At 41.0% G+C, this 14,261-nt stretch overlaps 1 protein-coding gene across 4 annotated transcripts in view; it reads left to right on the forward strand.

The window, feature by feature from the left end:
• Positions 1-5,029, forward strand: part of Rundc3b (RUN domain containing 3B) — a 126,078-nt gene extending 121,049 nt beyond the window's left edge. For all 4 annotated transcript variants that reach the window (XM_085836480.1, XM_021163318.3, XM_021163319.3 and 1 more), the window contains 2 exons: positions 405-526; positions 2,733-5,029. In XM_085836480.1, coding sequence (XP_085692606.1) covers positions 405-526; positions 2,733-2,878 — 268 coding nt within the window. In that variant the 3' untranslated portion in view covers positions 2,879-5,029. The remainder of the gene's footprint in view (positions 1-404; positions 527-2,732) is intronic.
• Positions 5,030-14,261: the final 9,232 nt, after the last annotated feature.

The raw sequence follows: 14,261 nt of genomic DNA on the forward strand, positions 1-14,261 counted from the left end.
ATCCTGAAGTACTAGAAATGATAGGTCATTATTAAATTATACCATTTGTTTCTTTATTGGTAATATTCCTTAGGTTTTTCTGCTCCTACTTTAAAACTATAATAACCTAATTAGAAGTTCCTATTTTAGTTGTCTGGATAATAAATAATTAATTTGATAATGTTGATTTGCTTGAAAAATAATTTTTCTTTTCTGTTTTTCAATGAACAAACTAGATAAGCTTCCAAAATAGGTAAGGAGAAAAGTATAATGGAAATCACACATAAACGATAATAAAGGCAAATTCAGGGAAGGCATGAGAAAATTAGTCACAATTTTAATGCATTATAAACCATTGATGTTTATCAAAAGATATTCTCTTTTGTGAGAAGAAATTACAATAATGTTTTTATCCTTATTTTCAGTAAAAGTTACCAAAGCCTTGACCAGTTATCAGCAGAAGTTAGCCTTTCTCAGGCCTCATTGGATCCCAGCCACTCACAAGAAGGAGATGGAAAGCAAGACTCATTGAATTTCATTGGTGAAGGTAGTGTGCTGGCTGATTTTACATCCACCTGACACAAGCTAAAGTCATTCGAGAGTAGGGAACCGCAGTAAGAAAAGCCTCTGTAAGTTTGGGCAGTCGGCAAGCCTAGGGACATTTCTCAATTAGTGATTGATGAAGAGGGCCCAGCCCATTGTGGGTGGCAACATCCCGAGCAAGTCATGGGGAGCAAGCCAGTAAACAGCACCCCTCCATGGCCTCTGCATTAGCTCCTGCCTCCAGGTTCCTGCCCTGTTTTGAGTTACTACCTGGACTTCCTTCAATGATGAACTATGATGTGGAAGTATAAGCTGAATAAAACCTTTCCTCCCCAACTTGCTTCTTGGTCATGGTGTTTCATCACAGCAATAGGAACCCTAAGACAGTAAGGAAATGACATTGGTATTTGTGAGCAGATTAACATATCTGGGCTTTAAGAACAAAGTGTTATATTGCCCACCCTGGCTTTAAACATGTAACCCTTTTAACTCTGCCTCTAGAGTCTGGGATTACAGACATGTCCACATATGTACACACATGCACATATTCAAATAGATAAACATTAAGAATAATTAAGTTGTGTTCATGACATGTCACACATGTTTTAATGCATTCTGGTTTCCTTCAGCCTCTCATTTCCCTCCCATACTTGCAAGCCCCTCTTCTTCCTCATAAATGTTTTCCTCATATTCATTAGTCTTGTTTGTTTTGTGTCCCACAGAATTTAACTAAGGTGGTCTGTGTGTTCACCAGGGGCTATACACTGGGTGCTATCCCCTGTCACTCTCTTCCCAGCAGTAAATGAGCACTGTGAGCTCCCTCCTTCCTCACTATGACTGTTAGGGCGCCCCAGTGTTGTGTGGGCCCAGTGCACGTAGGCACAGTCGCTCTGAGTTTATGATCGCTCAGACCGTGTTTGTGCATAGAAGTTGGCATCTCACAGGCCTTTGGTTCTTACTTGTTTTGTGCTCCCCCTTCTGAAAATATTACAAAAGTGGTGGTACAAATGTCTTAGTCAGGGCTGAGCCCTTACTTCTTTTTACTCTCAACATCTTGTATTGTTACAGATCTCTGCATTACTCCATTCACCATAAGGGAAGGTTTCTTTCATTGAGCCTGAGAGTAGCATTTGTCTAGTCTCTCCAGAGTAGATACGTATGGTACAAATTTTTAATTGTCTAATTATTTTATTATTTATTTCTAAGTATGCCATTCTTTTGGATTATATTAAAAACCAATTTATCTTCCCTATTTCTCTTTTTAAGGTTTTTAAATAGCTTCTTTTAGATTTTAAGCATACATTTTTTTTAAATTGTCTTTTTCTCTTGTCTACCTGTAAAAAAGAATAAAGGTTTAGTTGCTCATAGTAGTCTTAGAATCTTTTATTTTATTTTTTTAAGACGGGGTTTCATATAGCTGAGGTTGCTGAAAACTTACCGTATCACTCAGGCAAGTCACGAGTGTGTAATTCTAGAACTCCTTCCTGTCCTCTCTTCATTGGAGATGTTCAGTGGAAAGTGGAAGTTGCCTTTCCACACACTCTGTGGCACACACGCCAGAAATAAAGCTATGAAACAAAGCTATAATTAAAAGCACAGATCCCAGTGCTGAGGAGACACAAAATCAATGGTCAGCTGGTGAGTGATGTCTGATGAGGGTGAGTTTGTTCTTCCGCACTTGGTAATGTAAGTCCAGGAGCCTCATTCTCCCTGCTTTGGCCACAGTCACTCTTATTTAGTTGAATATCTTTTCTCTTTGCTGAGTGACAAAATGTGAATATATTCTCAAAAACAGGGAGGAAAGGCGTGGTGGCTCCTGCTTTTAATCCCTGAGTTTGGGAGGTAGAGGTACAGTGATCTCTGAATTTGAGGCCAGCCTGGTCAAACATAGTGAGCTCCAGGACACCCAGGGTGTCAAAAAAAAAAAAAAAAAAAAAAAAGACAATAAATAAGTCAGTAAATAAAAGGTAAACTACATTTTTACTCCAAAATGTGTTATCTCAAACTACCATACCAAGATGTTTTAAGAGAAACATAAAAACACTAATGTTTTTAAAGGAGATATTAGAAGCTGCTGCCGGGTAAAATAGGTTTAGCCGCATCGATACATCGTCACTACTCCAGAAGCTCTGGGAGTTTCTCCTGGTTTTTTGGTCTTGCAGTGATTCATGAAAGCTGTTACTTTTGTGTGCTTTTGTCTTAATGTCCAGGTAAAGAAGATACTCCCTCACTTCTTGGCCTTTGTGGGTCACTGACATCAGTGGCAAGTTACAAGTCCCTAACAAGCCTAAAATCGAACGACTGCCTTGCAAGCCCCACCACGGAGATAACAAGCCCAGGCCTGACTCCATCCTGAAAGACTACGTAAAAACCCAAAGTTTCTGTATTGTAAATATCCTGTTTACATAAGTTTGGCTGCTGGGAGATTTTGAAATTTTATATTCTGGTATATGCGTGACATTTTGTTGTTTGGAGATTTCAGTCCAGCCCATGTAAATTTCTGAGGGAAAACATAGTAATCCCCTATTTTTCTTTTTAAAATATTACATTTGTCACTGAGGATGTTTAAAGTTGGTTAGGCTTTAAAAATCTTACAAAGAGTGTCTGAATTCATTATAAATTGTACATAGTTGTTATTCAGCTGATTTTTTATATTTGTTTAGATGCGTCTTGGTGTCCAGAGACCAGGTCCAGGTTTTACTCCAGAGACTTAAGCTTAGCAGTTTCTTTCGCTCCTTTATTTGGTGGTTAAATTTGCACAAAAGGCAACTAATTCCATGAAGTACTTCCTGCACTCTGATGTCTGTGTACCATGCTGTAAGGGGAAGTCTCCAGCCACAACCACACAGTGGCTCTTTAGCTTTCCTTTTACCAGTTGGTACCTACCAACTTTTAGCATTTCATAAAGTTTGTAGAATTGTGCCTTTTTAGGCGGTTGCTGACTTGATTTGTCAGGTATGGAGGAAAAGTATCTTATATATCAGAAAGTGAATGCATCTCTTAGACTTCTTTTCCCAGGTATGCCTAAGACATTGGAAACATTTCAAAATTCAGAACTAATGTTGGCAAGGGGTTACTAACCTCAGAAGTTTCCAGTTTAATGAATGACTTGATAATCATTTTTAAAGAGCTGCAGAGTAACCAGGATGTCTGACTATGGATATACATTGGAGCTACAATGCTATTTTCCTTGTGTTCAACAATGACTTACTTACATACTGGGTGTTTCATAGCCATTACCACTATGCCATGATTTCTCATTTTTCAAATTGATCTTAGTGTTTAAAAAATAAAACTATACTTCTATAGGAAAACAGGTTTTTTAAAAAGAGCTGTGTTTCAATTTTTTTTTTACAATTTTTAAAACAGCTACATGTGTCCCTAAAAATTCCACCCTATTTAAAATAAACACATATGAAGTGTGTATTCTATAGTGAGTCCTAGGAGGAAAACAAGTGTGCCAAAGACATTTCCTATACTGTTTCATGAAGGGGCCACAGTGCTCACTCTTGTCTGTTGATTTTTATATTTAAACTTAGCAGCTGTGACAAGTAGGAAGTGCATCCCTCCTAAAGCTTCCTGGGGAGTGCTGAACTCACGCGTTCACTCTTTATATCCAAAGTGTAGGGGTGGGAGGTTCTGGGAAGTGCTTGGAGCACAGTCTCATGGTGTGGAATCAATCAATAGTAACATGACCAGTGTCGCATGTGAGGCAGTGCAGACACTAATCTCTGTGGCAAAGGAGGCCTGCAAGCTCATGACAGACATTGCATGGGATGACTCAGAACAAACGGAGCGCTTTCTTCCTGAGGCTGATGCATTAAAACAGAGCACCTCCATCTGCTCTGATCTGTGTGCACCAAATTAAGTGTACAGTGGCCAAAGCCACGTTTAAGTAGTGTCAGGAATAGCAAATAAAGACAGCAGGCCTGCAGCAGGCTGCATAAGGACTTAGATGGTCATGAAAACATTGGGAATTTAGGCTGGTCGTGGGCACATCTCTACTTTCCTAAGAACTGTCAAAGTGTTTACTGCTTTACCACCACGGCCTGCTCTCACCTGTCATTTATGATTTTTCAGATATAAAACCTTGGTAAGATCTTTTCATACATTTTTATAAAGTAGAAGGGAATACAAGATTCCCCAGTTGGTACACTTTTTCAGATCTGTCCGACAGAAGCACTAGTTTGTGACATATCCCTGCTGCAAAATGTGGACTGAGACATGACACCTGAGGATCATGGCTTTCCCTCCATTATTGGAGCTCTTGATATAAAGTTCATCTGCTACTGTGGAACCCAAGTTTCTGCAGTTGGTTTCGAGCTAAATGCAGTTTGTAATGCTTGCATGAGTGAACAGTGTCTCAGTCTTTAATTTTCAGTGGTACTGTTTGTTTATTTTTCAGAACCCCACAAAGAATGCTGGCTATGTCTATCTTTCCATCTGTATTTTGTTGCCTTGATGTACTATATTTGTTGCATGTATATTAAAAAATTTTTTAAACATACAGTACTGGTCTTTTTTCTTGACAAATATAGTTACCTGGTTCAAGTGTTCACTGAACTTCTATTTCAGCACATAGAATAAATATTGAGGACTAATTAAACCCAACACACTAATGGATATGATTGGAGAAAACCCTTCTTTTTTTGTTTTTAAAGATTTATTTATTTATTATATGTAAGTACACTGTAGCTGTCCTCAGATACTCCAGAAGAAGGCGTTAGATTTTGTTACGGGTGGTTGTGAGCCACCATGTGGTTGCTGGGATCTGAACTCAGGACCTTCGGAAAAGCAGTCGGCGCTCTTAACCACTGAGCCATCTTGCCAGCCCCGAAAACCCTTCTTTTGAGATTGAATATTATATGTACTTTTAAAATATTCCTTAGCACATGACATTTTGAGAGTTACTGACTACATATAGGACAATGGTCCCAAGAAACTGAGAGAAGTTGAAAAATTCCTATCCCTTAGTGACATCACAACTCTCTAATATAAAACTGACAAAAATTCTGATATATTCTGAATTTCTTATAATTCAAGAACCAAAGAGTAGAGGAAAAGATAAAGTTAAGTCAACTAGTAGTTTACAGGCAAAACCCGAACACAATTATAGTAAAGGGCCTGGAAATATGTTAACATGTTGCCATCATGTGGCCATATGATGTAATTAAAATTTGTAGTAAAGAATATAAGACACTGAATATAAAACAGATGTCTCCTATATTCCTTTATTCATTTTTTTTAACCTTTCCAGGAGCATCAGGACTGATGTATAATGGACTTGGGGATTCCTTCCAAAGAGTCCTTCTCATCACAGTATGTATTAGTCTATATATCTATATACATGAATGTATTTCCTGGCTTCCCCTACTATGTGTTGTAACATGGATACAGACACAGCAGAGAGTAGCTGATTTTTTTTTTTTTTTTTATGAAACTCAGCCTAAACTGTGTATAAGCCCTTTTCCTGTAAACAAGCAGCAGGCAGTGGCCCTCAGCGTCTGGTGACTTGTTTCAGCAATCTGGCAAAGGGTTCTATCTGCAGTAAGAATTGCAAATCAAGTTATGTTTTCCTGAATTCAGTTTGCAAGTATTTTCTGCAGATTTTTTTGATTTATGTTCATTAAGGAGACTGGACTATAGTTTCCTTTTTTGTTATGTCTTCATGCAGTTTTGGTATCAAGTCGATTATGGTTTCATAAAATGAGTTTAGTAGTGCTCTTTGTTCCTTCTGACAAGATAAAGGAAACTAGGAGACAATAAAACATTTAAATATATTAGATCTCTCCCAAATGAAAAAAATTCTTATTGTGGAAGCTGTATTGTGTAGCCGTGTACCCCACAGTTCACCGTTTTGTTCTTATTGTGGAAGCTGTATTGTGTAGCCGTGTACCCCACAGTACACCCTTTTGTTCTTATTGCGGAAGCTGTATTGTGTAGCCGTGTACCCCACAGTACACCCTTTTGTTCTTATTGTGGAAGCTGTATTGTGTAGCCTTGTACCCCACAGTACACCCTTTTGTTCTTATTGTGGAAGCTGTATTGTGTAGCCGTGTACCCAACAGTACACCCTTTTGTTCTTATTGTGGAGGCTGTATTGTGTAGCCGTGTACCCCACAGTTCGCCCTTTTGTCTCAGCAGCTTTACTTACAAATGCTTTTTGCAGTGCGTCCATTGGTCTGGTTCCAGGACTCTGGCTTCTGCTATACTATCAATACTGGATCCTCCCTGGGATTCCTCTAGGATATCCTGTCACTGTCCCTGTCATGGAGATCCTGTAGTTTTGGATCTGCAGCACTGGCCCCTTCGCACTCTTCAGCAGTTCATAGATGGGCTAGATGTTGGGGAGGGTCAATGTTAAAGTCCTGGATTTGGGCCTGCCTTATAGCTGAGCGGGTCAGCACACCAGCTCCCCCATACTGAAACCACCATGGGAGAGCTCTCTGGCAGAACACTGACTAGCCCACCCAATGCTGCAGCCAGCAAGAGGCAGAGCCAGCTCTTCTACTCTCATGCCCTCATGCTGACTCACCTGTACCCATCCCAGCAGGGCCAGCTCTGCTGTCCAGTTGAAGCGTGGCCTGCTCTCCCAAGTACTGCACCCAGCAAGGGGCTGTGCCAACTCTCTTGTTCTCATGCTTTGGGACTGGCTCACATGCTCACCCCTGCAACCAAGGACAGCTCTACTGTGCTGACCAGAAGAAGGGCCCACTGAGGACTGCAGTGAGGGTCAGAGACAGCTCTCCTGCGCTCATGACCTTGGAGCCAGCTCTCCCATCTTCCATAGGTGGTGAGGTGGGGGAGGGCATCTCTCCCTTGCCACAGCACCATACATTAGACAAGTGGCCAGGCCAGCTCTCCCACACTTAAACCCCAGGACCAAGCTCACTCACAACCCCCCCCCACCCCCCCCAGCAACCAGGGCCAGCTCTGCTCTGCTCTGCTCTGCTCCCTGGGTGAGATATGAGGCCCATTCTCCTGAGTACTGCAGTTGGAGACTATGAACATCTGCCTGGCCTTTGGTGGGAATAGACCTCTGCTATTGCAGGTCCATGAACTTAGACATGACCCTGGGTGGCAGCATGGGCCAGGACCCCACTATGACCCCAGGTGGCATCACCAGCCACCCTCATCAGGCTGTTCTCCACACTCTCAGCAATTCCACCTCCCTTCACTGTACAAACATCCCTCTTCCTCTCTATCTCTCCACCACTACTTGCTCATCATCGTAATGATGCCTGGGGCCTCTGTGTTTCTGGTGTCATCTCAGGATTGTTATGTCCCACCCATTCACTGGACGTGGATTGCCTAAGGCATGGACTACCTACCCAGCCAGGCCTGCATGGCACCAAGCCGGAGGGTCATCTCAGCCTTACTCTGTAGCCTGGGCTGCATGACACTGACTGGGGGTCTTCTCTGGTGTGGTCTGTCTGACTGGATAGCATGGTACCTGACTGGCTCAACTTGCTTTTTATAGGTGTTCTGCATCTTGGTGTCTAGAGACAGGGTCCAGGTTTTATTCCAGAGTCTTAGGCTTAGTGTTTTCTTTCACTCCGTTATTCAGTGCTTAAAGTTTCACAAAAGACAACTAACTAATGTCATTAAGTATTTTCTAAGTTCTGATGTCTTTGTAATATATTTGTACAAGACAAAGCTGAATTTGCCTGTTTTTTTTTAATCCAGATGTTTTTATTACTGCATCAGTTCTATTAATTGTTATCTAACTGTTTGTTTCATCTTGGATTAAATTTTGTAGGTCATATACATCTAAATATTCATCCATTTATTTTAGATCTTTCCAATTTAACAGAGTATATTTTTAAGATCACTCCTAGTAATTCTTTTGAATTTCATTTGTATCTATCATGATGGCCCTCTTTTTCTCTAATTTTATTATTCTGGGTCTGAAAATCTTTTGGCAAATATAGTCTTACTTAATTGATCAAATAACCTTGTAATTTTTATAATTTTTCATTTCCATTCCATCAATTTCTGCCCTGTTTTAATTATTTCTTTCAAACTGATTTTGAGTTTGGTCTTTCTGGTGTTTCCAAGTCCCTCAGGTTTGTCATTAAGTTTTTTTGTTGTGTTTTTATTTCTTTTATTTCTGTAAACTGCTGATTTTCTTTTTTTGATCTCTGCATTTGACTGACCAGTCTATCATTCAGTGGTGTCATTCAGTCTCCCTGAGTTTGTGACTATTCTGTAGTTCTCTTGCTATTGATCTGCAGTTCTAGTCAATTGTGGTCAGATAAAATACAGGAGCTTTTCCAGTTTCCCTCTATTTGTTAAGAGTGTGTACTCTGTCCTAATATATTATCTATTTTAGATAAAGTTCTGTGGGCTACTGAAAAAAATATGAACTCTTAAGTGTTCAAGTAGAATATTAAATAGATGTCTCTTAAATCTATGATATATGATCTCATTTAATTCACATGTTCTGTTTACCTTTTGCCTGGGTGATCTATCAATTAATTAGAATGGGCTATCACAATCATCCACTATTATGCTGCTGACCTTACCATTGCTGGTATCTTGTTTTATGAAATCAGAGGGACCCACACTTGCTATGTAGATGTTTAGAATTGTAATGTCTTCTTGGTGGGTTGTTCACTTAGTCATTACAAAGTGGCCTTCTTTATCTCTTCCAACTAGTTTTGGTTTAAAGTCTATTTTATCAGATATGAAAACTCCTTTACTCCTAGATCAATTTGCCTGGAATCCATTCTCTACCCTGTCCTCTAAAGTACTATCTGCTTTATCTGTCTTTTATGATCAAGTAAGGCTCATGAACACACACAAGGATGAGGTCTGTATTTTAATACACTAGTTTAGTCTGTGTCTTTCAGTGGGTGAATTGAGACCATTAATTTGTTTGTTTGTTTTAAGATAAGGTTTTTCTGTGTATCCCTGCCTATTCTGGAACTTGCTCTGTTGACCAAACTGGCCTCGAACTCAGAGATCTGCCTGCCTCTGCCTTTTAAGTGCTGGGATTAAAGGCATGGGCCACCACTGCCCATCTGAGACCATTAATATAGAATGATTGTTGAGTGATACATATTTATGTCCTGTCATCTTGTTGATTTTGTAGAATTTGCTATTTCTAGTCCCTGTAAGGTTCCAGTATTGATAGTATTCAGTATTGATACCCTACAGGGAGCCACGGGCTCAAACCAAACCAGCGACTCATTGCAATGAACATTCTCACAAAGTGTGGACTAAAAGGTGACACACTGGGACTCAGTACAGCTTCCATAAGATTTTTTCTTCTTTTTGGAGGGAGGTTGCAAGGATGGAGGGTAGATATGAAGGGACAGAGAGATGAGTGAGATTGGAGTGCATGATGTAAAATTCACAAAGAATCAATTAAAGGTTTAAAACAAACAAAAGGAAAAGAAGCAGCTGAGCAAGCCGTGAGGAACAGGTCAGTGAGCAGCATTCCTCTATGGCTTCTGCTTCAGTTCCTGCCTCCAGGGTCCTTCCTGGAGTTCTTGCTCTGGCTTCCCTTCATGATGGACAATGATTGGTATATGTAAGCCATATAAATCCCTTTTCTCTGCAATTTGCTTTTGGTCATGGCGTTTTATCACAGCAATAATAAGCAATCTAGAACAATTTTGGATCTGCAATATCCTAACTCACCACAACCAAAAAGTTCTAACCAGCCTTGTAGAATCTCTAACATAGGTGTGGCTTTTTTCTGGTGACCATTACCATTTTTTATTACATGCACGCACACGAGTGTGTGTGTGTGCGCGCGCACTTGTGCTATACATGTCCGCACATGTGAGGCATGTATGTGCAGGCACATGGACACATGATTACATATGCTTCTGAATGTAACTACATTGGGTGTTGTACTAGTTACATTTCTTGCTGTGATAAACATGACGACCAAGGTAATTTACAGAAGACATTTACTTGAGCTACAGTTTCCAAGGGTTAGAGTCCATGGCAGTGGAGCCAGGGTAGCAGCCAGAAGGCATGGCCGTTGGAGCAGCAGCTGGAAATTCACATCCTAAACCACATTCACAAAGCAGACAGAGAAAACTAGGAATGGCATGAGTCTTTAAATTCTCAAACCTTGCCCCCTGACAAGACCACACCTCCTAAACCTACCCAGCCTATGCCAACTGGACCAAATATTCCAATGCCAGAAGCTATAGGAGACATTTGGCATTCAAACTACCACGGGTATCTTCCTTGATTACTCTCCCTTTATTGAGTCAGGGTTTTTTGAGGATTCATGAGCTTATTAATTATGGCTAGTCTAGCTAGAATTGTCCTAAGGATCCTCTGGTTTTGCCTTCCATGTACTTGGGTTATAGGCTTTGGTCCTCACACTTGTGTGGTACCCCTTCAGCCACTGAACTATCCCCCTGTCCCCCAACTCATCTTTACCTGGCATATTAGAATGGTGGTCTAAACACCTCACCTGAAGTGGCTGCCCAAGACGGAGCCAGGGTTTTGGCCCTAAAATTCTGAGCATTCAATCACACCATCCTAGACAACTGCTCTAAAATTTGGGGTGGGTAATCTGTCTTGTGAGGAGCATAGTTTCATGGGAATGCTCATAAAGGTGTTCCTTGAGTCCAGGGTTTCTTCAGTTTCAGTATATGAGACCATGAACTCTCAGGCACCTTTTGGAATCTGAATTTAGACACTGTAAAAGTTGAAAGCAAGACATATAAAGAAAAGAACTACAGCAATTCCAGGCTTTTGTCCTGCTTTTAGTTAATTCCAGGGACCAAGTGAGGAGTCAGTGCCATCTAGCAAGAACAGTGTCTGTGCACCTGTATGTCAATATGATAGGAGAGTGAAGGGGTATGGCTGAGAGGGATGGAAATTATCTCAGCTTAACTAGGAGCCTGGAAAACTCAAGGGCCACCAAAGCTGCCTTCAGTCAGTAGCTTTAGAGTTCTTGCTTCAAGAATTCAAAGAATGAAATCCACAGACTAGAGAATGGGAATTTCAGGGAGCAGTTAAGATGAAGGTGAGTGAGCAGAAGTCCCATCTTGCAGGAGAGGTCCTAGGAACTAGGATGCCATTGATATGCCAATCTGGAGGCTTTGAAGGACTTATGGTGGAAAGGCATGAGGTGGGAGAGAGGAATGAGCTGGTCAGCCCAGATGGCCCATCCAAGTGTCCAGGAGCCTCCTCTCAGCATGAAGTACAGGCACTAAAGCCCTTAGGAGAGGAGCTCATGTAGGAGGTAACAGAACAGACCAGAGTTCTGCTGGCATTCCTGGCCTGCAACTGCTTTGGCCATGACCAGTTTCTGTGTCCTGTGCTAATCTGCTCTTAAGTCCATTTATGCAACTCTTCAATTTCAGAACCTGGAAACCTACAGAAAGCTACTTATTCATAAAGATTAAGCCCTCAGGTAAAGCAGGAAGATGTTCTCCCTGTTCTGTCAGAGCTATGTGTGTACTCGTGACACACAAGGAATCCACAAGCTGTTCATGGTAACACTGGGCTGTAGTTCTCCAAGCTGATAGGCTGAAGTAGGATGATAAGCAAGTTCTAGGCAGCCCTGAGCTATGTAGACATGTCCAAAAAGAAAAGGGGAAGTATTTAGACCACTGGACTCTACTTTAAGCTACTCCACACTGTATAAAGCAGTGATTTGTCTGGCTGTGTTGCTGCAAGAGACTCCCTCTCCATGCAACCATTGATTCCATTTTCAGGGAGGGTAACTAACTACAGCCCAGGGTAGACCTAGAGCTGTACTATCTGTTGCGTATCACCCAGCCAGCAAAGACTGATTAATTTATTCCTAGGAATTGCAAAGAATCACTGTAAGTTTACTGAGGACAACTGAAGCTATAGGGATACATGGGCATATTAAAATTATATCAGAAAAACCAGGCCCTAGAACTTACTAGACACACCAGACCACAGAATAAATGTAACTTCCTTTCCTGGACCATATAAAGTGCTGAACATCTAACATTAAGGTGATGGCTGCACACCAACCAATCATCTGATGCCTAGTGTGGGCAGTGAGGACCAAGGAACCTCTGACTCCGCTTGGTCCCCCACTGTTGAAGTCCTGTCTATCTGTTTGCTCATCTGGATCCAGATGTGACCTGCTGTTTCCTATTCCTATTCATGTCCAAGTCCAGAGGGGGTGGACCCCAGACCCTGGCTCAGCTTTTCTGCTCACAGCTGAACCCCACAGCTTGCTCTCCAGCCTGACTCCAGCTGTTCTACCAGCACTCCTGTCTCTGGGTTACAGCTCTGGTCTCTGGTTTGTTCTTACAGCACAGGACTTTCTCAGTGAACTTCTGAATCCACTTGAACCCCTTTACTGGGAATTCATTGTGTAACCTGTGTATACACATATAGATTATTCTTATTCTGTGCTGTGTGACATGAGCTGTAACAATAATAATCAATAAATGAACTTACTTGTGTTCGCTTCAGCCAGTATTAGCTATAATCAGTCTATATTTACCAATATAGGTGGATTAAATGGTAAACTGCTCTCATTGAAACCACTAAACCTTGTGACTTTATTGTTACCAATAAACTCTGACATTGTGCAACGACAGCGATGTGTTGATTTAGGTTTCCAGCAACCCCACACTCAAATACAAGTTAAAAATACCACTTGCCTTGTTTCTAAAGTGCAAGGGTGCATATCAGTTGAGTGTATTTAAGACTTTTTAAAGGTACCTATAAAGAAAGGTTGAGGGTGTTAATATTTCTCTCTTTTTGCATATCCTCCTAACACGAGGGAAAGCACCAACAAACCTGACTAACAGGCCTCATGCTTATTGATTTGTTCAGAACAGAGTCCGCCTAGTTAGCCCAAGTTACCTCAGATTTGCTATGTATCCCAGCTTGACCTCAAACTCAAAAAATGGAACAATGTCTCCTACATCTCAGTCTGACCTTGAACTTGGGTGGTATTAAGTTTCTGACCCACTTGCTTCAGTGTCATGAATTATGGAATTGCTGGTGTACTATGCAGGACTCCAGGCCTCACTGCCTTGGACCGTTTTGTCTTACCTACTTCTCTGCCCTCCTCTCCATGAATCATTATTATATTATACAAGTCTTTGAGACTTGTATCTTGGCGTTTCCTATATTGTTGCACCTCTGTCTTCCTTTGGAAGCACAAAGTTATAGTTAACTATTGCTTCCATTATAATGGTGGAGGAAGTCACACCCTACTTAAATGGAGCAAGAGGAAGGAACTACTTTGAACTTAGCAAATAGAGAATCTGAAGAGAGGTTGCGGGCTGGGGAGGTAGCTTAGTTAGTAGAGTAATTTTAGCATGCAAAGCTAGGTTCAATTCCTGAGAAACTGGACAGGTTGGCACAAATATAATTTCGTCACTCCAGTGGAGATAGGTGGACTAGAAGTTCAATACCATTTTTGGTTATATACCAAGTTCAAGGTCAGCCTGTGATTCCTAAGACAATGTTTCAAAAAACAAAAAGCAGTCTAGAAAAAAGTGGGGAGTACAAAGAGGGTTTTTAAAGGTAAAGGAGCTTGCCACATCAGCTCAACAACCTGAGGTTTTGGTCTTTGGGACCCACATGGTAGAAAGAGAAAATTGATTCCCAAACGGTGGTCCCTACATCAAAGTAAAAACAAAAAAACAAAACAACAACAACAACAAAAAACAACCAAAAAACATTGTTTATATGTGTCTGTGGGATTTTTATTTTTTTGGTTGGTTGGTTGGGTTTGGTTTTGTTGAGACAGGGTTTCTCTGTGTAGTTCT

This window comes from Mus caroli, unplaced genomic scaffold, assembly GCF_978045245.1.
Source record: "Mus caroli unplaced genomic scaffold, Mus_caroli_1 scaffold_4, whole genome shotgun sequence".
In the NCBI taxonomy this organism is placed as follows: domain Eukaryota; kingdom Metazoa; phylum Chordata; class Mammalia; order Rodentia; family Muridae; genus Mus; species Mus caroli.